The sequence below is a fragment of the Brassica napus genome, chromosome A6, assembly GCF_020379485.1.
Source record: "Brassica napus cultivar Da-Ae chromosome A6, Da-Ae, whole genome shotgun sequence".
Taxonomy (NCBI): domain Eukaryota; kingdom Viridiplantae; phylum Streptophyta; class Magnoliopsida; order Brassicales; family Brassicaceae; genus Brassica; species Brassica napus.
Genome location: NC_063439.1, coordinates 23,578,562 through 23,605,111, shown reverse-complemented (window position 1 = coordinate 23,605,111; position 26,550 = coordinate 23,578,562). Strand labels below are relative to the sequence as shown.

At 41.4% G+C, this 26,550-nt stretch overlaps 1 protein-coding gene across 6 annotated transcripts; it reads left to right on the top strand.

Annotated features, from left to right (window-relative positions):
- The first annotated feature begins 8,032 nt into the window (after positions 1-8,032).
- On the top strand, positions 8,033-26,180 carry LOC106348889 (probable disease resistance RPP8-like protein 2). Of its 6 annotated transcripts, none has more exons than XM_048735255.1 (6): positions 8,065-8,157; positions 22,474-22,591; positions 22,779-23,692; positions 23,794-23,940; positions 24,093-25,811; positions 25,927-26,180. In XM_048735255.1, the coding sequence occupies exons 3-5, from the start codon at positions 22,786-22,788 to the stop codon at positions 25,784-25,786; spliced, it is 2,748 nt and encodes a 915-aa protein (XP_048591212.1). In that variant the 5' UTR covers positions 8,065-8,157; positions 22,474-22,591; positions 22,779-22,785; the 3' UTR covers positions 25,787-25,811; positions 25,927-26,180. The 6 variants fall into 6 exon arrangements, with proteins under 6 accessions (XP_048591211.1, XP_048591212.1, XP_013644168.2 ...); XM_013788714.3 differs by having other exon boundaries at positions 8,072-8,157; positions 22,395-22,549; XM_013788715.3 differs by having other exon boundaries at positions 8,072-8,157; positions 22,395-22,591.
- The last annotated feature ends 370 nt before the right edge of the window (positions 26,181-26,550 follow it).

Genomic DNA, 26,550 nt, shown 5'->3' with positions numbered 1-26,550 from the left:
TTTGGTTTAACGAAGATCAAGAGATGGAGGAGTCAACAGCTTTGACACCAAACATCTAGTTAACCTAAAATATACAATTACCTTGATAGTATAAACATCGGTCACAAAAAAAAATTGTTTATCTTTTGGCTAATTGATAGGCATTAGTGTAGTAATAATACACGGAGTTTACACTCTTGAAACGAGGAAGAATCTTAAACGCTTGGCTCAGGTCTCGAATACAAACCATCTTACAATCCTGACTGTATTGACACAAACTATTATGCAAAACCACATTCTTGATCTCAGCAGTAACAACATCTCTTGGTCAATGCACGAATCTTCAGCTTCTTGATCTCAGCAGTAACAACATCTCTTGGAACCATACCTGAAAAACTCTTTGACATTGAAAATCTAGACATTGCCTTAAACTTGAGCTGGAACTCATTAGATGGCTTCATCCCGGCGAGGATCTCAGCTCTTAACCGATTATCCGTGCTGGATATATCGTACAACATGCTTTCAGGCCACCTCTTTTCCCAGTCCGGTCTTAAAAACTTGGTTTCTTTGAATATCTCTCACGATAGATTCTCACGTTTTCTTCCACACAGTAAAGTGTTCAGACAAATGATAGAAGAAGAGATGGAAGGAAATAATGGACTATGTTCCAAAGGCTTCAGGTCTTGTTTATTCAGTAATGGTACACGGCTAAGCACACTGACACAGCCTGGTGAAGATTTTGTGCTTTCTCAAGTACTCAAGATAGCCATTGGGCTAAATTAGTTTGACAATTATTCTAGCGGTATTAGGCGTGTTAGCGGTTTTAAGGGCAAGGAAAATGATTCAGGACGATAATGATTCAGAGAAGGAGAAATATTGTAGAAATATTTGACAATTATTCTCACGGTTCTAGGGCTCGCGGCAACGGAAATATCCGGTAACTTACCCGTCACGTTAGGTCAACTAAGCAAGCTTGAAACTATATCTGTCTATATTCAGCAATGCTCTCGGGTGAGATCCCTAAAGAGCTTGGAAACTGCTCTGCGCTTATCAATCTCTTTCTATACGACAATGACTTGTCTGGCACGCTTCCACGAGAGCTAGGTCAACTTCAAAACCTAGAGAAGATGCTTCTATGGCAGAATAACCTTCACGGACCTATCCCTGAGGAGATCGGATTCATCAAAAGCTTAACCTCCATTGATCTCTCTACGAACTATCTCTCAAGAACCCATCCCTGAAACGTTTGGTAACTTGTCGAATCTCCAACAGCTTATGCTTAGCAGCAACAACATCACAGGGTCGATACCTTCTGTTCTAAGCAACTGCACAAGGCTTCTTCAGTTGCAGATCGACGCCAATGAGATTTCGGTTTTGATTCCTCTTGCGATTGGTTTGCTTAAGGAGCTTAACATCTTCTTAGGGTGGCAGAACATGCTAGAAGGGAACATTCCGACCGAGTTTAGCTGGTTGTAAGAATCTCCAAGCTCTTGACTTGTCTCAGAACTTTCTCACCGGAGTCTTACCTGCTGGTTTGTTCCAGCTTCGTAACCTGACTAAGATCTTGCTTATGTCTAATGCCATCTCCGGTGTTATCCCACCGGAGATCAGAAACTGCACTTCTCTTGTCAAATTAAGACTTGTCAATAACAGCAGCATAGGAGAGATTCCTAAAAAAATAGGGTTTATTCAGAACCTTAGCTTCCTTGATTTGTCTGAGAACAATCTCTCCGGTTCAGTTCCTTGGGAGATAAGCAACTGCAGACAACTCCAAATGCTAACCTTGAGCAACAATACTCTTAGGCCCTGTTCGTTTCCTCACCCAGCTGATCCATCTGGGTGAAGATGCAAATTGATGTTCGTTTTGTGCATTATAACGCTACATCCAGATGGATCACCAAGCTGAATTTTTAAAAACTCATCTCAAATTCTCATCCAAATGAAGCTGAGTCTTGATGGTGCATCTGGATGCAGATGCATCTAATTTAGTCCAAAATGATAAAAATGACCTTTTAAAATCAAAATATTATTTTCAAACCGTAAATTCTATTTTTTCATATACATTTTTCCGCTATAACCAAAAAATGCATTTTCTCGCAAAAACTAAAAAACACACTTTCCCGTCAAAACCGCAAGATGTATTTTTCCGCAAAAAAAAAACATAAAACAAACATTTTCATAAAAACACATTTTTCGGCTAAACCAGTAAAACCGCACTTTTCGACCAAAACCAAAAAAAAACGCATTTTCCCGTCAAAATAAAAAAAACGCATTTTCCCGCCAAAGCCTAAAAACACATTTTCCCACCAAAACTCCAAAAAGCATTTTCCCACCAAAACCAAAAAACACAATTTTCCCGCCAAAACCGGAAAACGGGATGTTCCCGCCAAAACCGGAAAACAAAATTTTCCCGCCAAAACCAGAAAACAGAATTTTCTCGCCAAAACCCAAAAACTGAATGTTCCCGCCAAACCGGAAAACAGAATTTCCCGCCAAAACCGGAAAAACGCATTTTTCCGCCAAAACTGAAAAACACAATTTTCCCGCCAATATCGGAAAATGAAATTTTTTTCGCCAAAACCGGAAAAACGCATTTTCCCGCCAAAACCGGAAAATGCATTTTCCCGCCAAAACCGGAAAAACGCATTTCCCATCAAAACCGGAAAGCACATTTTCCCGCCAAAACCGGAAAAAATGTATTTTCCCGCCAAAACTGCAAAAATGTATTTTCCCGCCAAAACTGGAAAAATGTATTTTTCCGCCAAAATCGCAAAAATGCTTTTCCCGCAAAATCGCGAAAAAAAACTTTTCCCGCCAAAATCGCGAAAAACAATTTCCCGCCAAAATCGTGAAAAAAAACTTTTCCGTCAAAAACACTTTCGCCCCCCCCCCCCCCCCCCCAAACTTCAAAACACACTTTTTCCGTCCAAATCGCAAAAACGTATTTTCCCGTCAAACCCATTAAACTTATTTTTCCGCCAAAACCATAAAAATGTACTTTTTCGCGAAAAACACATATTTCCTTAAAAACTGCAAAAATATTTTCGGCCAAAACCGGTAAAATGCTATTTTTCCGCCGAAACGTAAAAATTTTAATTTTAGTCATTTTATTAACAAGTCCACCTGGATGAAGATGAAAGTTAAAAAATGAAAAGCAAACGAACATAGTTGCATTCAGATGATTCATCTGAATGCATGGATGAAATGAAGAAACGAACAACACCCAGATGAAGCATCTGGATAAAACATCTAGATGGACCATCTAGATACATCTTCCAGATGTACAAACGAACAGGGCCTTAGAGGTTATCTTCCTCTCTCTTTATCTACCTTAACAAAGCTTCAGGTTCTTGATGTCTATTCAAATGCCTTAACTGGCAAGCTTCCTGATGGTCTTGGTTAGCTCCTTTCGCTTAACCGGCTCATTCTTGGTGAAAATTTCTTCACTGGAAGGATCCCTACGTCTCTAGGTGAAAGCGCAAATATTAAACTTCTTGATCTCAGTAGTAATAACATCTCTGGAGCCATACCCGAAGAGCTCTTTGACATTGAAAATCTAAACATTGCCTTAAACTTGAGCTGGAATGCATTAGATGGCTTTATACCTGCGAGGATCTGGACATTTCGCACAACTTGCTTTCAGGCGACCTCTTTTCCCCCTCTGGTCTAAAAAACTTGGTTTCTCTGAACATATCTCACAACAGATTCTCAGGTGTAAGAAATTTGCCTTACCAAAAACCATTATCGTCATAGCTACTAAAAACATATCTGAGCAGTGATGAGAGTCGGCGGGAGATGGTGTGAAAAAGCGTTGGCTTTTAGGGTTTTTGGAGACGTGTTTTCCAGATCTTGCGTGCTTGCCTTTCGACGGTCTCATGAGGAAGCAATGCAAGGTGGAGGAGTAAGCTTGGCTCTGTTACGGTACAAAGTGGTGGTCTTAGGGTTCTCATATTGGTCGAAAACGGAAATCGAATCTCGAGGTACGAATAGAACTAGCAAAATGCATGGGAGATATGGGTCAAAAATAGTTATTTAAATAGAAACTAGGTGACCGCCCGCACGCATGTGCGGGTATTAACATCAATACTAAATTGATAATTACATATTTACAACTATATAATACTTGTGTTACATGTATGTGGTTAATATGAAAGATTAGATATTACATATTGATATTTATACTATGTTCATATGAACAAAGAATACATTAGAACGTTTAGATTAAAAATTTCAGTGTTTCGTATAAACAATATGAGTTATGGAAAATACAAAGTACCTTAGGTCCATAAAGTAGAGAAACCAGACCTTAAGACCAAGGCTTCGAGTTCTGTCTAGATTAAGGTAAAACCCACACATCATATAAGATCATATTTTCCATGTCTTGAGCGCCAGATCATCATGAAGAGTTTTCTTGATTTTCTTAGCACCAACATCTTTCCAGTCTATTGAAAGCATTGTCCCAATAGATTCCACCTGTTGATTGTGCAAAACTGCAAAAAAGTCAATCAAAATGCCAAAACATTGTAATCTCCATGAAAGAAGAAAGACTAAATACGAATATTGTAGATAGATACTCACAAATGATTTGTTCTAGCACTCCTCATATCCTCATCAGAATTCAAATATATCTCACGGAAGAACTTGTTCAAAGCAGCGTCTCCTTCAAGCTTATCATCCTTCTATTCTTCTTCACTTCAGCTTCTAGCTTGTCATAGTCCTTTACTTTCTTGGAAGAAGGATAAGCCGGTCTCATTGAAACCTCTGCACCATTACACAAACAAATAATATAAATTTTAAAATGTCAAGAGTCTGTGATTCAAACTTCTCATCAGGTGAAACTAAATAATAAGAAAATAAAAAGTAGAAAACCTTTTAAGAAATTCGGGTCTGGCAAAACTACTGGTTGTTTGTCATGTTCAAGAGAGGCCCATGTGATTATCTCTACTTTTAAAAGACTTTTCTTAATTTTGGTTGATATTACTTCATATTTGCACTTCACTACTGCTATCTGAATACACACCGCAAGGAAAAAAAAAGGTCAATACAATGTGTACAACTCAGAACATGGCATTGTTTGAGTTTAAAAGGACTGATTGGTACTATCTAATAAAACGTATCATTTATATCTGATAAAACGTATCATTTAGATACATAACTCTTTGAACTGCTTATAGGTTAAACATGATTATTGTGTTAGTTCAAAAAGTTAGAGTTCAAAAGGTTTAAAAGGACTGTTTGGTACTATCTAGTAAAATGTATCCCTTAGATGTCAATTATCCAATTACATCTATAAACTAAATACCTTTCCCAACAATCTCGGTTTGAGATGATATGATTTCTCTCTTGGAACATCAGTCACAATACTCAGATGCAAAATCACTAACATAATTGACACAATTTACATAGAAGTATTTATCATGGAGTGTGTACTGAGAATGCATTATGCTTCAAACGATCACAATTCAAACCAATCTTAAAACATCAGAAAATATAATTGAGAAAAAACAAATATTTTATGCATAACCCCAATAGAAAAATCAGCCATGAAATATAAAACAGAGATTTGAATTACCTGAGATTTATTATCATTGGTTTCATTGTAACAGCAGAGATGATTTACGGTTTCCTTCTCTAAGCTTAGAGCCATAAAAGAGGTAATTCTAACAAAAATATTTAAAGATGTAAACAATCCCCAAAAGATAACAAATTATATAATTGATAGGACAACGTCAATGAATTTCAAAGTTTTTAAAAAGCTTTGAGATTACCTTTGGCTCTCAGACGTACCTGAAGAGGATCACACACAATAAATAAATTGCACTTGATTAGCATACACATCTTATATTATATTCTTGCTAAGTGATTTAACTTTATAAAAAAAGAATTACCGTTTTCGAAAGGGATGATCAGTTCCTGGATAAACAGAGTCGTCTCTTTTTGTTAGTTGAATCACTACTGATGCAAAAATATAGATAGAGATACAACATGAAGAGGAAGAGAACAAAAATAAACGGAGAAGAAGAATCCCCCATAAAATTACCAGTAATGGTGTTCCCGTCTATGAGTTACTTATTGATTATCATACACCTGCGCAAGATCATAAAAGTAGAATTTAAATTAGAACGATCAAAAACATATGAAGACTTAAAAGATAGATGCGTGAAACTAATGGGGGTGGCGTGATATTTATATAGAAAACTAGTTTAAGTTTCTAAATGACCTAACTTTTAAGAGAAACTATGAGATATAATATCTTCTAATAAATTTTAATTCAGCTATGAGATAGAATATCTTCTAATAATTTTTTGAAAATATTCTGGTTATAATATATACATAATCTTGGTAACTCAAATTTTGCTATATATATATTTAAATATTAAATGCATGATATTAGGAAATAAGATATCTCGCCAGTTGATTGCAACTGATTTTGATAAAACAAATCCCACTATAAGGATTTAAATAATAGATAATAAAGAAAGAATAAGGAATTTTAACGTTAAAACCCCTCAACTAAGTTTGTTTTGGGTAAAAACCCCTCAAACTAAGTATTTAATGAAAACCGCCCTAAAATAACTTTATTTAATGAATTAAACTTTAGAAGGTCATAATTACCATTAGTACCAGTAAATCTTTAGTTTAGAAGTTTCTACACTAAGTAAACATAGTTGAAGAATTTTACCATTAAAAATGAAAAAATTCAAAAATATTGTAATAGGAGGATAAATTTTCAAAATACATTTTATAAATTAATGTATAAGCTTCTATAAATGACTTAGAATCTCTTATAATAATTTAAAACATCTGATAAGCCAATATAAATAATTTTTATAAATGTATTTATAATTTTATAAATGATTTATAAAGCATGCATTGAATTATTAGACATTAATAGTTATTATGATACTTTATATAGAAATATAATTCTTTCTATATGAATATAAAATCATTATATCAATTCAAATAAACATTTTTGTTTATTATTTTATGTAATTTATAAATATATAAAAAATTGATTGCATTATTACACTTTCATAGTTTCAACAATTAGTTACCATAAATAATTATTTCTAATATTATGTAGAATATTTTGAAAGTGGTATTTGAATTATCCTTTCCTTTTAGATATAATTATAATAAATAAAATTAAAAATTATCGGCCAATCAAATTATAACAATTTGAAGAGTTCATTTATGATTAACACGTAATAAAAATCACATTGATATATAGTAGGATTTATATTTTTATAAATAATTTATAACATTTTATAAATAATTTTAAAATTCTGTTAAATTTATTTTGTAAACAACGATAAATAATTTCAAAATCATATTAATAGACATGTTTGGATTTTGTAATATTTAAAATAGTTATTATATAATTATATTCGAATACAATTTATCAAGTAGAGTATAAAACTATTATAATTATCTTATATAAAAATTCGTTCATTATATTTTATAGTTTATAGATATTAAAAGTAATAAATTAAACATTATTAATCTTTCTATAATTTCGAGAATTAGTTGCCATAAATTGTTATTTGTAATATTCTTTAGATTATATGGCAAGTGATGTTAAATGTTTTTAGACTTACCTTAAATTTTTAGATTTAATTTAAATAATAAAATTTAAAAACAATCGACTAATCAATGATAACAATTTTTTGAAACTTCACCTATAAGCGACACGTCACCAGAAATCATTAAAGTGATTTCTCATTTAATATATAGGGGATTCCTAGGATAGTATTTGTTAAGGGTTAGAGTTCTGCGGATATAATTTCAAATTTTTAAAAATTAAAATTAAAAATTTTAAAATTAAAAAGCTATTTCATTCATTTTTTTATCTAAAGTTATTTTTTGTGACAAAAAAATTAAAAAAAAAAATCTATTTGAAAGAATTGATCTCATTGAGAAACTTTATAGGAATCTGACTCTTGTAATAAAAATATATAATTCGTAGTTTGTAGTACAAAAAACTATATCTTTTTTATTCGGTGCACAAAAAAATATTCATTTTATTTAGAATTAGAATAAGTCATAACAGATCATTATAGACTGTCTATAAGTTGACTTTGCTCTTTCATTGCAACTCATATCTCTTCTTCCAAAGAACGTCGCTAAAACGAAAAGGTAAATCAGATAAAAGCGAGTTTCAGAGCTGTTTCATAAAAGGTAAATCATGTTTTTCTATATCATATTTTTTCTGCGTAACTTGCTTTGATCTGTCTTCTGCGCTCTGTTGTAGTCGAATCAGATAAAAAAAACAAAACATATTTGGATTATTAGAAATCTTGTTTCACGAAGTTGAGGCATTTACTCATCTTATTATTAGTTTGTTTATGTTGAAAATCAAACCCCTTTGATCACCATAGACTTCAAGAATCCATGACTTAGCTTCTATCAAAGAACACAAACGAGTTGACCTTTTTAATCTGATCGACCATGGCTTGGCTGTACACGGATCTCACTCACCGTTGGTTACAATCCGATCAACCTTACAAGAAGAACAAAAGAGCTTCAAAGAATCCGATCACTTCAAGAATCCATGACTTCAAGAATCCATGACTTAGCTTCTATCAAAGAACACAAACGAGTTGACCTTTTTAATCTGATCGACCGTGGTGTGGCTTTACACGGAGCTCAATCACCGTTGGTTACAATCCGATCAACCTTACAAGAAGAACACAAGAGCTTCAAAGAATCCGATCACTTCAAGAATCCATGACTTCAATAATCCATGACTTAGCTTCTATCAAAGAACACAAACGAGTTGACCTTTTTAATCTGATCGACCGCAGCGTGGCTGTACATGGAGCTCAATCACCGTTGGTTACAATCCGATCAACCTTACAAGAAGAACACAAGAGCTTCAAATATTCCGATCACTTCAAGAATCCATGACTTTCAAGAATCCATGTCTTAGCTTCTATCAAAGAACACAAACGAGTTGACCTTTTTAATCTGATCGACCGTGGCGTGGCTGTACACGGAGCTCAATCACCGTTGGTTACAATCCGATCAACCTTACAAGAAGAACACAAGAGCTTTAAAGAATCCGATCACTTCAAGAATCCATGACTTCAAGAATCCATGACTTAGCTTCTATCAAAGAACACAAGCGAGTTGGCCTTTTTAATCTGATCGACCGCGGTGTGGCTGTACATGGAGCTCAATCACTGTTGGTTACAATCCGATCAACCTTACAAGAAGAACACAAGAGCTTCAAAGAATCCGATCACTTCAAGAATCCATGACTTCAAGAATCCATGACTTAGCTTCTATCAAAGAACACAAACGAGTTGACCTTTTTAATCTGATCGACCACAGCGTGGCTGTACACGGAGCTCAATCACCGTTGGTTACAATCCGATCAACCTTGCTTCAAAGAATCCGATCACTTCAAGAATCCATGACTTCAATAATCCATGACTTAGCTTCTATCAAAGAACACAAACGAGTTGACCTTTTTAATCTGATCGACTGTGGCGTGGCTGTACACGGAGCTCAATCACCGTTGGTTACAATCCGATCAACCTTACAAGAAGAATGTGGGAACCGAAATTCGCACTGTCGATTTCCGTTTAAATAAGGAAACTAAGAAAACCCTAGTTTCCCAGAGGACCCGGATATCTGTTAATTACCACACGTCAAGCAATCAGAACACGAAAATAACAACGATAAAAATAAGAAATCGAAAAGAGAGCAAAGTAGATCTTATTTCCGAATCTGCGTATGAGCGTTACAACAAGGTATAAGCCTGGGCTCGAGAGCTGTCGGCGAGATTCCTAGTTCTAGCAACCCTAAGACGGCTAAACCTAATTGAGTCGCAGCTCGAAATAACAAAAACGGAAAGTTGCCTAAATCGCTCTAAGTGCTAAGTTTGCTCTGAAAAAGTCTCTTCTCTGCTCCTCGCCTAGGACTCCTTATATACTAGCTCCAAGGTCGGTTTACGCTTTTACTCTTCTGCCCTTAAGCCGTCATAGCATAAAAATGGAGATATTCCATTTTTCCCAATCTTCACAATTATCTTCAAAACTTCCGTATTTATCCGCGGAAACTTGACATTTATCCTTCCTCGCGGGCCAAGCGCGAACCATGCTGTGGTTCACGGGCTTTTGGTTAGGAAAAATCGTAGGATGGGCCTCGAGTCGTGTTTTAGGTCCCCTTTGGGCCGTCTTCCGACTCGACACGTTTACTACGAGTTTTCCGCGGTTTCTAATCCGCGAAGTTTGATCGATGAATTAGAGTAGCGGGAAACATAAACTGAGCTTGCTACGGTCTTCGGGAGATAGCATTGAAGGTTTGACGAGAATGCAAGGACTGGTGTCGTATCAATGTTCGGAAAGTTTCAATCGCTATACAGCGACCGATCTTTGGCTCGAGCCCGGTCGCTATGTAGCGACCGAGCGGAACGAGTGCTCGGTCGCTACGTAGCGACCGAGCTTCGGCTTGAGCTCGGTCGCTACGTAGCGACCGAGCGGGACGATCGCCCAGTCGCTGCGTAGCGACCGAGCTTTTGGCCCGAGCTCGGTCGCTACGTAGCGACCGAGCGGGACGATCGCTCGGTCGCTACGTAGCGACCGAGCTTGGCTGAGCTCGGTCGCTACGTAGCGACCGAGCGGGACGATCGCTCGGTCGCTACGTAGCGACCGAGCTTTGGCTCGAGCTCGGTCGCTACGTAGCGACCGAGCGGGACGATCGCTCGGTCGCTACGTAGCGACCGAGCTTGGCGAGCTCGGTCGCTACGTAGCGACCGAGCGGGACGATCGCTCGGTCGCTACGTAGCGACCGAGCGGGACGATCGCTCGGTCGCTACGTAGCGACCGAGCTTGGCTGAGCTCGGTCGCTACGTAGCGACCGAGCGGGACGATCGCTCGGTCGCTACGTAGCGACCGAGCTTTGGCTCGAGCTCGGTCGCTACGTAGCGACCGAGCGGGACGATCGCTCGGTCGCTACGTAACGACCTGTTTCGAGCTTTCGTCGGACGTCTCGATTCTTTCTTCCGCCAAGCTTTTTCGTAAGGAAGAATCTATTTCGAAAAGTACTCTTCGGAGAAACTCTTATTTTCTTCCTCGAACGTTTTGAATGTTAAATTTGTCGTAACCGTTTTTGACCCCAACAGTTAGCCCCCCAGCCCGTTAGAGTTGTGACTCTAGCGGGCGGATAGATGACTTTGACAAGGTTAAGTGTATTGGACGAAATTTACAGTTAAAACTTCGCGGAAAAAAGTTGTCGAGGCGACATTCCGAACCCATACTTCTATAAGTAGTGAGCTCTTGTCATTCATTCTCTTCACACCTTTCCTCCTTCATTTTCTTCAAAACCTCCCTAGTTTCATAACTTTCCTTTCAACATGTCTTCCTCCCAAGGTGATAAGAAGGATTCCGACGTCGAGATGGGTGAGGCCACCTCTCTGGCTCCGGTTCCAACTTCTCCGGCGGAAGTGCCGGCTTGTGTTGCCGGTCATCTTTCTTTCCGAGAGAAACTAGTTCGTCGCCAAGCCGAGAAAGAATTGGCTCAGACTGGCTCCGAGTTCCCGTCTTCCTCCGCGCAGGTCGTTGCCCCGTGTCACGGGACCGGCTTCGCGGCTCTTCCCCCGCAAGTCCTACCTGCGGGATCTTCCACGACTCCGATCCTCGTCGAGGACAAAGAGAAGGCCGCTGACTCTATGCCTCCGCCTCCAGCCAGAAAAGAAATCGTTCTGGCATTGCGTGCTCCTAGCGCTGTCCAGGCTACTCAGCCTAAGAGTCGGAAGAGGAAACTGGCCAAGAGCGGTGACGGGGAGACTTCGCAGCGAGGTGGGTCGAGCCTAGCGTCGGGACTTCGCGGAAAGGTTTTTTTTGTTTGAATTCTCGATCGTCTGTCGTGCATTCTTTTCATGGACTTAGTCTTAAGAATTTTTTTGTTCGCAGTTCATATCGTTGATCGATGGGATGATCAGCGAATGTGGTTCTGAGACCAGTCGTCTTTCCGGGGAGTTGGTGGAGCTTCAGGGCAGATGGTCCGAAACCGAGGCTATGTTGACGGCTGTCGAGGACTCTCACTCTGCGAAAGTGTCGAAGCTCGAGGTTGCGATAGGAGAGCTTGAGAGGGACCTCGGGAAGACGGCGAGTTCCTTGCTTAAGGAAAAGAAAACCAGGAAGGCCAAATCCTCGGAGGTGCGTCGACTCCAGCGTCAGATCGAGAGTGACGCTGGACTAGCGCGCCGCGGGATCCAAGAGGCTACGGATGCCCTTCGTGCGGAGTTTCAGGCTCGCTTGGCGAAGATTTCTGCTTCCCTGGGTTCCCTCGAGCGTATCCGGTGCAGGGATTTCGCTTTGGCGACGATTGAGGGCGGGATGGCCGTGGTTCGGTCGCTCCAAAGTGAGACTCCCCCGACCTTGGAGGCCGAAGAGGCCCGACTGTCCGGCTGCAAGGGAGATATGGCGGCCGAGGATGGCGATTTCGATCTCATCCTGGCCGACCTAAAATCCGCTTGCTTCCTTCCGACGTGTCCAGAAGACCCAGAGGGGAAAGATCCGATGGTCGGAGAGAACGGAAGCGACGTGGCTCCAGGCTCGGACGAGGCGGCGGGTGAAGAGGGAGCGTAAGTTCTGAGGGTGACTTGGGTTAGATCTCTTGCGAGAGATTTTTTTTTTTTTTATGTCTTTATGCTTCGGCCTTGAACGGCCTTGTTTGTATTTCGGGACTGGCCGTGTGTGGCTTTGAATCCCTGCCGCTCCGCGGCTTTATGGTATGATAATCGGATAACGTTTTTTATGAATTTGTGAATAGTGGGGAGGAAGGTGATGAGTTGTCGTCTCATATCCTTCTTCGATTGTGAAATGTTTTATTCGAGACCTGTTTCGAGAGTTCTTCCGCGAGATGTGAACTCTGCGGGGGCGCTGAAGGTATCGAACGTAAACATAGAGGCGTGGTTTAAGAATCTCTTATCTTTTGATATCATGCCTTTGAGATGTTAGAGACCAGTGCGCTGGGTTTAGGGCAAGACCTAGGTTTACTTTCGGTTTAAGGATTGTGCGGTGACTAACCGGCTATCGTTTTTCCTGTCGCGATTTCTTCCTGATTCGTATCGATGTAAAGTCCGCGAAAAGTTCTCGGCTTATACGACTTGTTTGATACGAATCGAGCATCTCTCCGGAGACCGGAAGTGCTAGACCAAAATTTCGGATTTCTTTTATAGCGCTATTATCCTTGTGTCGGATGTAAGAGAGTCATCTCCATGAGATGGCTATGTCTGTTTAGGACGTTTGTGAGTTCGATGTGATCAGCATCGGACTTGGTGGCGTGTGCCGTTGTTTTGATTAATTTGCGCAAAATAAATGTTAATGTGTGCATATATGTGTCTTTTTGCGGAGATTTCGTTTGCTCGGAAGAAATCAATTTTGAGGCATCTTTTGCGACGTCTCGCGATGCTAAAGGTTCGATTCTCCCAAGCGGCCGACCAATTTCCGAAGACCTCGTTGCGATTTCGCGGGTGAGGATGTTTTGATAAGTCGAAAACACCAAAAGTGCGGTAAGAAGTTTTTCGATTTTTTGGGAGTATACGAGTATACGTACCCACTCCCCCCCTTTTTAATAAGGGAGGACAGCTGAATTTGCCTTTCGGCAAACTGCCTACGTACTCCTTGCGGAGATCAAGCCGTCTCGTAGTTCAGTGATTGCGAGTTGGTTCGTTTAGTGATAGTATTTTTTGAGATGCATCGCATTCCAGGTTCTAGGGATTTTTATGCCCTGCATGTTGGCTATTTCGTAAGAACCTGGTCGGACGACTTTTTCGATTTTATAGGGACCTTCCCAGTTTGCTCCGAGTTTTCCCGCGTTTCGTTCAGCGGTGTTTTGGAAGACTTTGCGAAGGACCAGATCTCCCTGATTGAACCTTCGGTTCCGTACGTTGGAGTTATAGTATCTCGCAGCGGCGTGCTGGTAGTTTTGAATTCGGATGAGCGCTCGATCCCGGCGTTCGTTAATGAGGTCGAGATCGTCCAAGAGCATAGCATTGTTGAGTTCCTCTCGTTCGGGTAAGAACCTTCTTCGAACACCGGGAAATTCTACTTCTGCGGGAATCATGCACTCCGCGCCGTATACCAAGGCGAAGGGAGTTTCTCCCGTTGCTCGCCTTGGGGTGGTACGGTGAGACCAGAGGACTCCCTCGAGTTCGTCGGCCCATCTACCTTTTTTGGCCTCCAAGCGTTTCTTCAGTCCGTCGAGAATGGTCTTGTTGATTGTTTCAGCCTGTCCGTTGCACTGCGGATATCTGGGAGTTGACTTGTTGAGTCGTATCTTCCACTTTTCGCAGAATGCCTCGAATCGGGTGGAAATAAATTGAGACCCGTTATCGGTTACGATTTCGTAAGGAACTCCATGCCTACAGATGATGTTTTTCCATACGAAATTCTCGACTTGGACGTCTTTTATACTCGCGTACGAGTCCGCCTCTACCCATTTTGAGAAGAAATCGGTAAGGACTAGAAGGAAACGCTTTTGCTTTGAATTATGCAGAGGTCCGACAATATCCATGGCCCAGCGCATAAAGGGATAAGGCGACGTGATGGAGGAAAGAACTTCGGCGGGTTGTCGGATAGTTGGCGCATGCCTTTGGCATTTTTCGCATTTTCGTGCGAATTTTTCGCAATCTCCGATCATTGTTGGCCAATAGTACCCGTGGCGTTTGATTTTCACGGCTAGTGATCTTCCGCCGGAATGGTTGCCGCATGAGCCGGAATGTATTTCCTCCATTACTTTCCTCGCCTTTTCTCCTTCCAGGCACGTCAGGAGCGGTCCGGAGAATCTCCACTTGTAGATTTCGCCGTCCACTGTTACGTAGCGTGCGGCCTGTGTTCGGATCTTGCGAGCTGACCATTTTTCGGCGGGCAGTTGCCCGTCGATAATGTAGTCTCGAATCGTCTGAAGCCATGGGGTATCACAACCGTAATCGGATTGCTCCGATGGTGGTGGTATCGTAATCTCTTCTTCCTCGTCGTCTTGACCCTCTATGAGATTGACAATGACTGGGGGTCCGATACTCGGATGTTCGATGAACTCGACCGGAATTACCCTTTTGAGTCCTGGATCGGAACTTGATGCTAAGGCCGCGAGGGCGTCCGCCTGGACATTCTCGGAACGGGGGATCCGGGTAAGGGCGAAACAGTCGAAGTCTTGAGCTAGACCTTGGACCAGTTTGAGGTACGCGTCCATCCGTTCGTCTCTGGCTTCATATTCTCCGCTGAATTGACTGGCCACTAACTGGGAGTCGCAGTAAGCGTGGAGATTGCGTATTTTTAAGCCGCGAGCCAAACGTAGACCTGCGATCAATGCTTCGTATTCGGCCTCGTTGTTTGAGGCATGGAATTCCAGTCTGAACGATTGTTCCAGGATCTCGCTTGTTGGAGATGTGAGACGGATCCCGATACCCGATCCTTGCTTGGATGAAGATCCGTCGACGTGGAGGAGCCAGGTGGAATTTGGTTCCTCGTTGGTTATTGCTCCCGTTGGAAGTTCGACCAAAAAGTCCGCGAGCACCTGTGATTTTGCGCTCGTCCTTGGTCGGTATTCGATGTCATACTCGCTCAACTCGACCGCCCACTTTGCCAATCGGCCTGATTGACTTGGGCTATGCAAAATTGTCCGTAAGGGAAAAGTCGTGAGGATAACAATCGTGTGGGATTGGAAATATGGTCGTAGTTTTCGGGCCGATGTTACGACCGCGCATGCCAATTTTTCCATCAACGGATACCTAGATTCGGCATCCAGCAAGGTTTTGCTTATGTAAAAAATAGGTTTCTGCTCCCCGCGTTCTTCCCTGATCAGGACTCCGCTTACGGCTGTTGCCGATACCGCGATGTACAAGAACAAAGGCTCTCCTTCCACGGGTTTTGCGAGGACTGGAGGAGTAGCTAAATAACGCTTCAGCTGTTGGAAGGCGTTTTCGCACTCTTCCGTCCATTCGAATTTTTTATTTCCTCGCAGGACGTCGTAGAAGGGCAGGCACTTATCTGTTGATCGTGAGATAAATCGGTTAAGTGCTGCGATTCTGCCGGTCAGTCTTTGGACTTCCCGTTTATTCTTCGGCGAAGCCATCTCGATTAGAGCGTTGATCTGTTTTGGATTTGCTTCGATACCGCGGTTGGTGACCAAGTAGCCGAGGAATTCTCCTGATGCCACGGCGAATCTGCATTTCGTCGGGTTGAGCTTCATGTTATGGGAGTTTAGTTGTGCGAAGCATTCTTCGAGATGTGACACGTGATCCCTTGCTTTGAGGGATTTGACAAGCATGTCGTCGATATAAACTTCCATCGTTTTTCCGAGTTGTTTGGAGAACATTCGGTTCACGAGTCGTTGGTAAGTTGCTCCAGCGTTTTTGAGGCCGAAGGGCATTACCTCATAGCAATAGGTTCCGCGATCGGTAATGAACGCAGTCTTCTCACGATCGTCGGGATTCATCCTAATTTGATTATAGCCTGAGAAAGCGTCCATGAAGGATAGGAGTTCGTTGCCCGCCGTTGCTTCTACCAATCGATCGATATGTGGTAGAGGGAAGCTATCCTTTGGACATGCCTTGTTTAGGTCGGTAAAATCTACGCAAACTCGCCACTTCCCGTTTTTCTTTTTGACTACTACGGGGTTGGCGAGCCAGTCGGGGTATCTTACTTCCGTTATCGACCCAACTTTAAGCAGTTTTTCGACCTCATCGTTTACTGCGGTAGCACGTTCGGGTCCCAGCTTCCGTCTTTTCTGTTTGACGGGTTTGAATGTTGGGTCGATGTTCAGCTCATGACATGTTATGTTAATGTCGATTCCTGGCATATCTTCCGCAGCCCACGCGAAAGTATTAAGGTTCTTTTTTAGACAGGTTATGAGTTCTGTCTTTAAAGGCTCGTGGAGATTGGCTCCGATCTCGACGCAGCGTTCTGGGAAGGCTTCGTCGAGACAGATCGTTACCACGGGTTCACAAGTTGGCTCGCGTTTTTCATCTAGAGCTGCGAAGATACGAGATTGCCAGAAGAATTCCGCTGAATCCTGACTTCGCGTATCTTTGCTGGAGGTCTCTTTCTCCGCTTTCTTAGGAGTAATTTCGAGGATCGGTCTCTTTCGTTTTAGTTCCGCGGCGAAACAGACCTGAGAAACTCTTGGATTTCCCCAGATTACCTCGACTCCGTTAGGGGTCGGGAACTTGAGGCAAAGATGGTAGGTTGATGGGATTGCGCGCATGGTGTTCAGCCATGGCGTCCCCATGATAACGTTGTAAGATGCGGGGCGGTCGACGACTAGAAACTCTGTGATGTTTGTCACGGTTCCGGCTTTGACAGCGAGTCTAATCGATCCGTAGGCCATGGTCGTTTCCCCCGAAAGCCCTAGCAGTGGGCTTGGGCATTTTGCGATCTCGGATTGACTGATCCCCATCTTTTCAAGAGTGTCTTTGAAGATGATATCGGCCGAGCTTCCGGTATCGATTAGTACTCTAGCGACGTCGATATCTCGAATCGTCAACTCGATAACAAGGAGATCGTTCCGAGGTTTGGCTCGATCGACCGTTTCTCCCCCCCTGAATGAGATGACATTCGCGCACGTCGAACCTCGCATGTCTGTCCTGATCGTTGAGTGGTTTTTGCGGGTTAGATTGATCCGTAAGTCCCCCTCCTTCTAGCGCCAAACTGTGGGAACCGAAATTCGCACTGTCGATTTCCGTTTAAATAAGGAAACTAAGAAAACCCTAGTTTCCCAGAGGACCCGGATATCTGTTAATTACCACACGTCAAGCAATCAGAACACGAAAATAACAACGATAAAAATAAGAAATCGAAAAGAGAGCAAAGTAGATCTTATTCCGAATCTGCGTATGAGCGTTACAACAAGGTATAAGCCTGGGCTCGAGAGCTGTCGGCGAGATTCCTAGTTCTAGCAACCCTAAGACGGCTAAACCTAATTGAGTCGCAGCTCGAAATAACAAAAACGGAAAGTTGCCTAAATCGCTCTAAGTGCTAAGTTTGCTCTGAAAAAGTCTCTTCTCTGCTCCTCGCCTAGGACTCCTTATATACTAGCTCCAAGGTCGGTTTACGCTTTTACTCTTCTGCCCTTAAGCCGTCATAGCATAAAAATGGAGATATTCCATTTTTCCCGATCTTCACAATTATCTTCAAAACTTCCGTATTTATCCGCGGAAACTTGACATTTATCCTTCCTCGCGGGCCAAGCGCGAACCATGCTGTGGTTCACGGGCTTTTGGTTAGGAAAAATCGTAGGATGGGCCTCGAGTCGTGTTTTAGGTCCCCTTTAGGCCGTCTTCCGACTCGACACGTTTACTACGAGTTTTCCGCGGTTTCTAATCCGCGAAGTTTGATCGATGAATTAGAGTAGCGGGAAACATAAACTGAGCTTGCTACGGTCTTCGGGAGATAGCATTGAAGGTTTGACGAGAATGCAAGGACTGGTGTCGTATCAATGTTCGGAAAGGTTCAATCGCTATACAGCGACCGATCTTTGGCTCGAGCCCGGTCGCTATGTAGCGACCGAGCGGAACGAGTGCTCGGTCGCTACGTAGCGACCGAGCTTCGGCTTGAGCTCGGTCGCTACGTAGCGACCGAGCGGGACGATCGCTCGGTCGCTACGTAGCGACCGAGCTTGGCTGAGCTCGGTCGCTACGTAGCGACCGAGCGGGACGATCGCTCGGTCGCTACGTAGCGACCGAGCTTGGCTGAGCTCGGTCGCTACGTAGCGACCGAGCGGGACGATCGCTCGGTCGCTACGTAGCGACCGAGCTTTGGCTCGAGCTCGGTCGCTACGTAGCGACCGAGCGGGACGATCGCTCGGTCGCTACGTAGCGACCGAGCTTGGCTGAGCTCGGTCGCTACGTAGCGACCGAGCGGGACGATCGCTCGGTCGCTACGTAACGACCTGTTTCGAGCTTTCGTCGGACGTCTCGATTCTTTCTTCCGCCAAGTTTTTTCGTAAGGAAGAATCTATTTCGAAAAGTACTCTTCGGAGAAACTCTTATTTTCTTCCTCGAACGTTTTGAATGTTTAAATTTGTCGTAACCGTTTTTGACCCCAACAAAGAACACAAGAGCTTCAAAGAATCTGATCACTTCAAGAATCCATGACTTCAAGAATCCATGACTTAGCTTCTATCAAAGAACACAAACGAGTTGGCCTTTTTAATCTGATCGACCGCAGCGTGGCTGTACATGGAGCTCAATCACCGTTGGTTACAATCCGATTAACCTTACAAGAAGAACACAAGATCTTCAAAGAATCCGATCACTTCAAGAATCCATGACTTTCAAGAATTCATGTCTTAGCTTCTATCAAAGAACACAAACGAGTTGACCTTTTTATTCTGATCGACCGTGGCGTGGCTGTACACGGAGCTCAATCACCGTTGGTTACAATCCGATCAACCTTACAAGAAGAACACAAGAGCTTCAAAGAATCCGATCACTTCAAGAATCCATGACTTCAAGAATCCATGACTTAGCTTCTATCAAAGAACACAAACGAGTTGGCCTTTTTAATCTGATCGACCGCGGTGTGGCTGTACATGGAGCTCAATCACTGTTGGTTACAATCCGATCAACCTTACAAGAAGAACACAAGAGCTTCAAAGAATCCGATCACTTCAAGAATCCATGACTTCAAGAATCCATGACTTAGCTTCTATCAAGAACACAAACGAGTTGACCTTTTTAATCTGATCGACCACAGTGTGGCTGTACACGGAGCTCAATCACCGTTGGTTACAATCCGATCAACCTTACAAGAAGAACACAAGAGCTTCAAAGAATCCGATCACTTCAAGAATCCATGACTTCAATAATCCATGACTTAGCTTCTATCAAAGAACACAAACGAGTTGACCTTTTTAATCTGATCGACCGCGGTGTGGCTGTACACGGAGCTCAATCACCGTTGGTTACAATCCGATCAACCTTACAAGAAGAACACAAGAGCTTCAAAGAATCCGATCACTTCAAGAATCAATGACTTAGCTTCTATCAAAGAACACAAACGAGTTGACCTTTTTAATCTGATCGACCGCATCGTGGCTGTACACGGAGCTCAATCACCGTTGGTTACAATCCAATCAACCTTACAAGAAGAAGTTAAGAGAATAAAAACCCAAGAGAACCCAAGATACTTAAGCGAATGCCGTCTCTCACATCTCTCTTTTTCACTGTGAACTGCCTTAGAACTGTGAAGTTCCAGCTCCAAACTTGGTAAATATCCATCTCCAGTGACCTGCATAAGAAACCTTATGTACAGCAACCACTTAAACAAATTTAATCATCTTAATTAATAATCAATGAACCAGACATAATGCTAAGGATACTTCAGCTGTGTAAACCACACTGCTTCTAGAAGACTCTTGGCATTCTAATGCCCCTTTGAGTATCATAACCAGCTTTCACACAAACTGGTGTTAAGCTAATACTCTCCATTGATCCCCTATCGATCTTTGATATACCTGAGAAACCATTCAAGAATATCTCATTAACAAGACTAATGAATTTAGAAATTGTTAAACCAAGAGACAACTCTAAAAGCTAGCACTTAGGAGTTCAACAATCACACAGATTTCATCATGGTTTCTATCAAACACCATAAAACTGTTTCAGCAATTATATATAGCCTTTATATCTATGCAAACCTGATTCCTCTTGTCGACTCATTTGATTCACCTCGTGCACTGAGTTTAAAATCAAATTACTCATGAATCATATGCAAAAACCAGAAACATACATGTTCCCATCATGAACCAATCTTCGATTCAAACCTGCAAAACAATCTCAACAAAACCTTTAGGTTAGTAAGCAATGCATTTTTGTAATTACATCCATCTGTCTAGCCAACTAAGCCTTAAAACCAACTTGTACCGCTGTTGGATGTCAACAGATCACGCCTCACAGCTCCACCTAGTTGTGAATACCTTCGATATAAGTTCCTTGTCCAATTCCCTGAGCAAACAGACCAGTACCAGTAGCTTGTAGTTCACCCCTTGTACGTTTTAACCATATATCTCATCAACAGAACATGTGATGCTCCTGAGATATTCTCTACAGCTTCTTCCACATCAAACTCGAGCTCATGATGTGTGTCTTCAACAGTAACAGACCTGCAACACATTCAACAGTGTGCATAATCCATCAAAATCTTTGCTTCTTTGCCTCCTGCTTTTCGCAGACTTGAACCAACTCTTTCCTCTAGCATCCTTTACATTGAGCTTCCACACTTGATCAACCTGTAAGTGTATTTCTTCTGAGAAGATTACTGCTGACTTCCTCCTGCTGCAAATAGACAACTTTATGCAGCCTTCTGTGTTTCACTGATCTTACTTCCATTAAATTTAGAGACTTCCTGATCATATTCTGATTTTTGCAAAACTCCGACTGATTCTTCATCAATCTTCACTCCAGGCCAGAAGAAATTTTTTTTGACTTTTCTTCTAATACAGCCAACATGAACCTCTGTGCACTGCTGTTTATACCAACAGGACATGCTGCATGACACCCAATATCACGAAGACTTTGGACAGACAACCAAGGCTCAGCCCACTGCAAGATAACCCTGAGAAAACTTCACATACTCAAACATATGCAGCCTCTTAAACTCCATCAGATCCTCCTTTGATGTTCAACGTTCTGAGAAGGCAAGACTCCTTCTGAAAATATAGTTCCACCTCGGAAACAAACCCATTCTGAATGTATTTCGCTCTCTGTAATACCAATTGCTCCACCTGGAACAATAACCATTTAAGAGACACACTCACGCGACTTTAACCTCAGCTTCACTTCTCTTTACGTGGATCTTCTATCAGTCTTAAGACTTTGACTGTATATACATGGTTCATTCCTTGAAATTTTGTCAGAGACTGGACACAAACTTTTATACCACAGTCCTTCAAACTAGTTCTTTGTACAAGAAGATCACAATAACTCTAATCTGAACGAAGCTTCCACTTTTGGCATTGATCCACCAAAGTGATCAGACACTGAAATGTCTAAGTCATATCAACTTATGACAAGCTGTTAAACTCTTATAGCCTTAGACTCAACTCAATACACAACAATATATTTTTTCTGGCTTGACCATATCAGAACTCATGCCTCCTGCTATCAACCATGTCTTCACCATTCTCAACTGCATTAGTCTCACCTCTATTGTAGACAGAAATTCCACAACTTACAAAAGGCAGACACATAAATACTGATACGAGACCTCCTATGAAGACATTAAACCTTGAGTATCCACGTGTGAGCTTCCCTATACCCAGCTTATCCATCTTCTTTAGATTTAGGTCCTTTAAATCTTTAGAACCAGAAACCATTTGATTTCTACGACACTGATTTTTTCTATCAGATTTCACCTGTCATCCTTCCTGTCAAGTTAAAACACATGTTCTTTGTGTCACAATAGCTCTTACTTGGGATTGACTCAATTTCTCCAACACGCCACAAAATCCTGCTTCACTCAGCTTCCACATGCATTATTACAGATAGAAGCGACTGCAAAAGTTGACTTGCTCTTTCATTGCAACTCATATCTCTTCTTCCAAAGAACGTCGCTGAAAGGTAAATCAGATAGAACCGAGTTGCAGATCTGTTTCATAAAAGGTATATCACGTTTTTCTACATCATATTTGTCGACTTAACTTGCTTCGATCTGTCTTTTGCCCTCTATTATGGTCGAATCAGATTTAAAAATAAAATAAAATTATTTCATTAAAAATAAGTTAAGAAAAAAAGTTCCTCTGACAGATTTTGTATTATTTTGTTGGCTTATGTGTTGACGGTGGAACAGGAAATCGATGGCTGAGATAGTTGTGTCAGTGCTGGCTGAGGGAGTTGTGGCGTTTGGAGTGGAGAAACTCTGGGACCTCCTGAGTCGAGAATCTGAGCGATTACAGGGAGTGCATGAGCATGTTGCTGATCTAGAACGTCAGATGAGAAAGTTACAGTCATTGTTGAAAGATGCAGATGCCAAGAAACATGAGAATGAAGTAGTGAGAAACTTCTTGGAAGATGTCAAAGACATTGTTTATGATGCTGAAGATATAATCGAATCCTTTGTTTTGAAAGAATCTAGTGGTGGCGAAAAAGGGATCAAGAGGCGTCTGAAAAGACTTTCTTGTTTCTTAGTGAATCGCCGAAATGTTTCTATAGGCATTGAAGGCATAACTAAGAGACTGTCTGAGGTTGTTGCGGAGATGCAGAATTTTGGAATAAAAGAAATCATGAGCGATGGCCGTTCACTGTCTCTAAAAGAGAGACAAAGGGTGCAAAGGGAGATCCGACAAACATTTCCGAAGAGTTCTGAAAAGGGCCTTGTTGGGGTGGAAGAGAGTGTTGAAGAATTGGTTGGTCATTTGGTGAAAAAAGATAACATTCAAGTGGTTTCCATATCAGGGATGGGTGGTATTGGTAAAACCACGCTGGCGAGACAAGTTTTTCATCATGACATTGTTCGACGTCATTTTGATGGATTCGCATGGGTATGTGTTTCAAAAGAGTTTCAGCGGAAGGATATTTGGCAAAAGATCTTGAAAGATCTTATCACAATTGATGAGGACGTCAAACAGATGGATGAGAATGAGCTCCAGGCTAAGCTCTTTCTATTGTTGGGAACACGAACACCTAGACATTTAATTGTCTTAGATGATGTATGGAAAAAAGAAGACTGGGATAGAGTAAAAGACGCTTTCCCCCAAGAAAGAGGCGAGCTCTTTAATTTGTACATACATTACTTGAGTGCTTCCCTTAGCAATTTCATAAATGCGTTTTTAATCCCTGACATAAAATATAAATACAATTTGCAGGTTGGAAAATGATTCTTACTTCTCGCGATGAAGGTGTTGGTTTACATGCAGACCCAACATGTTTTGCCTTTACACCAACAATCCTTACTCCCGAGGAAAGTTGGGAGCTATGTGAGCAGATAGCCTTATCGAGAAGAGACAAAACTGGTACGTTTATATATAAGAATCTTATTAATCCGTTACGACACATAATGTGATATCTCTTACCTCCTATTATCAAAAATCTTGTGGAGTAGTTCAGGGATGTACATATATGGTTCATGGCTATTATCTTATAATATATGCTTTTTTTTTTGCAGAATTTATTGTTGATAAAGAACTGGAAGCTATGGGTAAAAAAATGGTTAAATATTGTGGAGGACTACCGTTAGCTGTTAAAGTGCTGGGAGGCTTGTTAGCTAACAAGAAGTATACGGTTGAAGACTGGAAAAGAGTATATGACAATATTCAAACTCAGATCATTCGCTCAGATGACAACAAACAAGATTCGGTTTACCGAGTATTGTCTCTGAGCTATGAAGATTTGCCAATGCATTTGAAGCATTGCTTCCTTTGCCTAGCTTATTTCCCTGAAGATTACAAGATAGAAGTCGATAGACTGTATTATTTATGGGCAGCAGAAGGAATAATAACGTCAAGTTGCGATGGACCAACCATTCAAGAAAGTGGAGAAGAATACTTGGAAGAGTTAATAAAGAGAAATATGGTTATTGTAGAAAAAAACATTATGAGTTGGAGATGGGATTATTGTCAAATGCATGACATGATGAGAGAAGTATGTTTATCTAAGGCCAAAGAAGAGAATTTTCTTCAAGTCATCAAAGCCCCTACTTCCACTTCAACTGTCAATGCTCATACTCGTGAATCTCGCAGACTCGTAGTTCATGGTGGCAATGCACTTAATTTGCTGGGACGTAAAAGCAATAAAAAAGCTAGATCTGTTTTGGGTTTTGGACTCGACAGCAACTTGTGGAAGCAGTCAGCTCAAGGATTCCGAAATTTACAGTTACTTAGGGTGCTAGATCTGAGTTTACAATCAGATAGTGGAGCTGCCATTGAAGTAGGGAGAATACCTTCCAGCATTGGCAATCTCATTCATTTGAGACTTTTGAGCTTAAACGTGACTTTGGGATCTCCTCTACCATCTTCTCTACGGAATTTAAAGCTTCTACTCTATTTGGACTTATCCTCCAGTGGGGATGTTTACGTGCCAAATATCTTTAAAGAGATGGTCGAGTTGAGGTTCCTGTGGCTACCCTTTTATATGAAAAATAAAACAAAGCTGGAATTGGGTAATCTAGTGAACCTGGAGTTTTTGTGGGGGTTCTATTCGAGAAATTGTAGCATCACAGACCTCAGCGGTATGACTAGGCTCAGGACTCTATACGTATTTCTCGAAGGCAAGTATACTTGTGAAATTCTAGCGTCATCTCTCCGTGAATTAAGAAACCTGGAGAAGCTTAAGTTGGTTTTCAACCAATCCGATGTGGCTCCTGATGTGGATTTCATTTGGAATTTCATTCATCTAAGGGATTTGGAGATGTCGATGCATATACCAAGGCTTCCTGAGCACTCTCGATTCCCTCCCAAACTTGCACGCATATCTCTAACTAAATGCAGAATGGAGGAGGACCCACTACCGATTCTGGAAAAGTTGCTTCATTTACAGTCTGTTAAATTAAGCTCCGGTGCTTTCGCGGGGAGGAAAATGGTGTGTTCAAAAGGTGGATTCCCTCAATTACATAAGATAAGTTTAATGTTTCTAAACGAATTGGAAGAGTGGGAAATCGAAGAAGGGTCGATGCCATGTCTTCATACTTTGTATATAGGAGTTTGTGGCAAGTTGAAGGAGATACCGGAAGGGCTGAAGTATATAATCTCTTTAAAGGAACTGGAAATTTTAGGTATGAACAAGGAGTGGAATGAGAAATTGGAATCAGGTGGGGAAAGTTACTACAAAGTCCAACACATTCCTAGTGTTCAACTCAACTAATAATAAGGAGAATAAAACGTCTCAGGTATATACTTTTGGTATAATGTTCCATATTGTTCGTTTTGTTGGTTATGTATCGATCCTCTGAAGTTTAGTGTGAAAGTCTCAACTATCTAACCTTTTTATTATTTGGTTTTCAGGGGAACCTACTCAGAATCAGTACCCACTGTTCATTGTGTGATGGCATATATATAAGTCGTTTTTGTTTGTGTTGATGTATAAAGTTTACTTCTTGTCTGCGATATTCCGTTTATCTATTCCATGCTCACTCGCTGTAATGCTAAGTTTGAAATACATTCTGTATGTCGAACCATATTTTCTTCAATGTCTCCCTTTTTTTGTATGAAAATGCTTTGATAGTGATCATTGAACATGATTTTATCATTTGGTTTAACGAAGATCAAGAGATGGAGGAGTCAACAACAGCTTTGACACCAAACATCTAGTTAACCTAAAATTTACAATTACCTTGATAGTATAAACATCGGTCACAAAAAAAATCTTTATCTTTTGGCAAATTGATAGGCATTAGTGTAGTAATACACGGAGTTTTACTCTTGAAACGAGGAAGAATCTTGAACGCTTGGCTCAGGTCTCGAATACAAACAAACCATCTTACAATCCTGACTGTATTGACACAAACTATTATGCAAAACCACATTCTTGATCTCAGCAGTAACAACATCTCTTGGTCATGCACGAATCTTCAGCTTCTTGATCTCAGCAGTAACAACATCTCTTGGAACCATACCTGAAGAACTCTT

What these genes read in the sequence shown, in the direction of transcription:
- LOC106348889 (XM_048735254.1), top strand. Translation starts at nt 22,786, where the DNA reads ATGGCTGAGATAGTTGTGTCAGTGCTGGCTGAGGGAGTTGTGGCGTTT. An exon ending in CGCTTTCCCCCAAGAAAGAG is followed by an intron (nt 23,693 to 23,793) that starts GCGAGCTCTTTA and finishes TACAATTTGCAG; the next exon opens with GTTGGAAAATGATTCTTACT. An exon ending in ATCGAGAAGAGACAAAACTG is followed by an intron (nt 23,941 to 24,092) that starts GTACGTTTATAT and finishes TTTTTTTTGCAG; the next exon opens with AATTTATTGTTGATAAAGAA.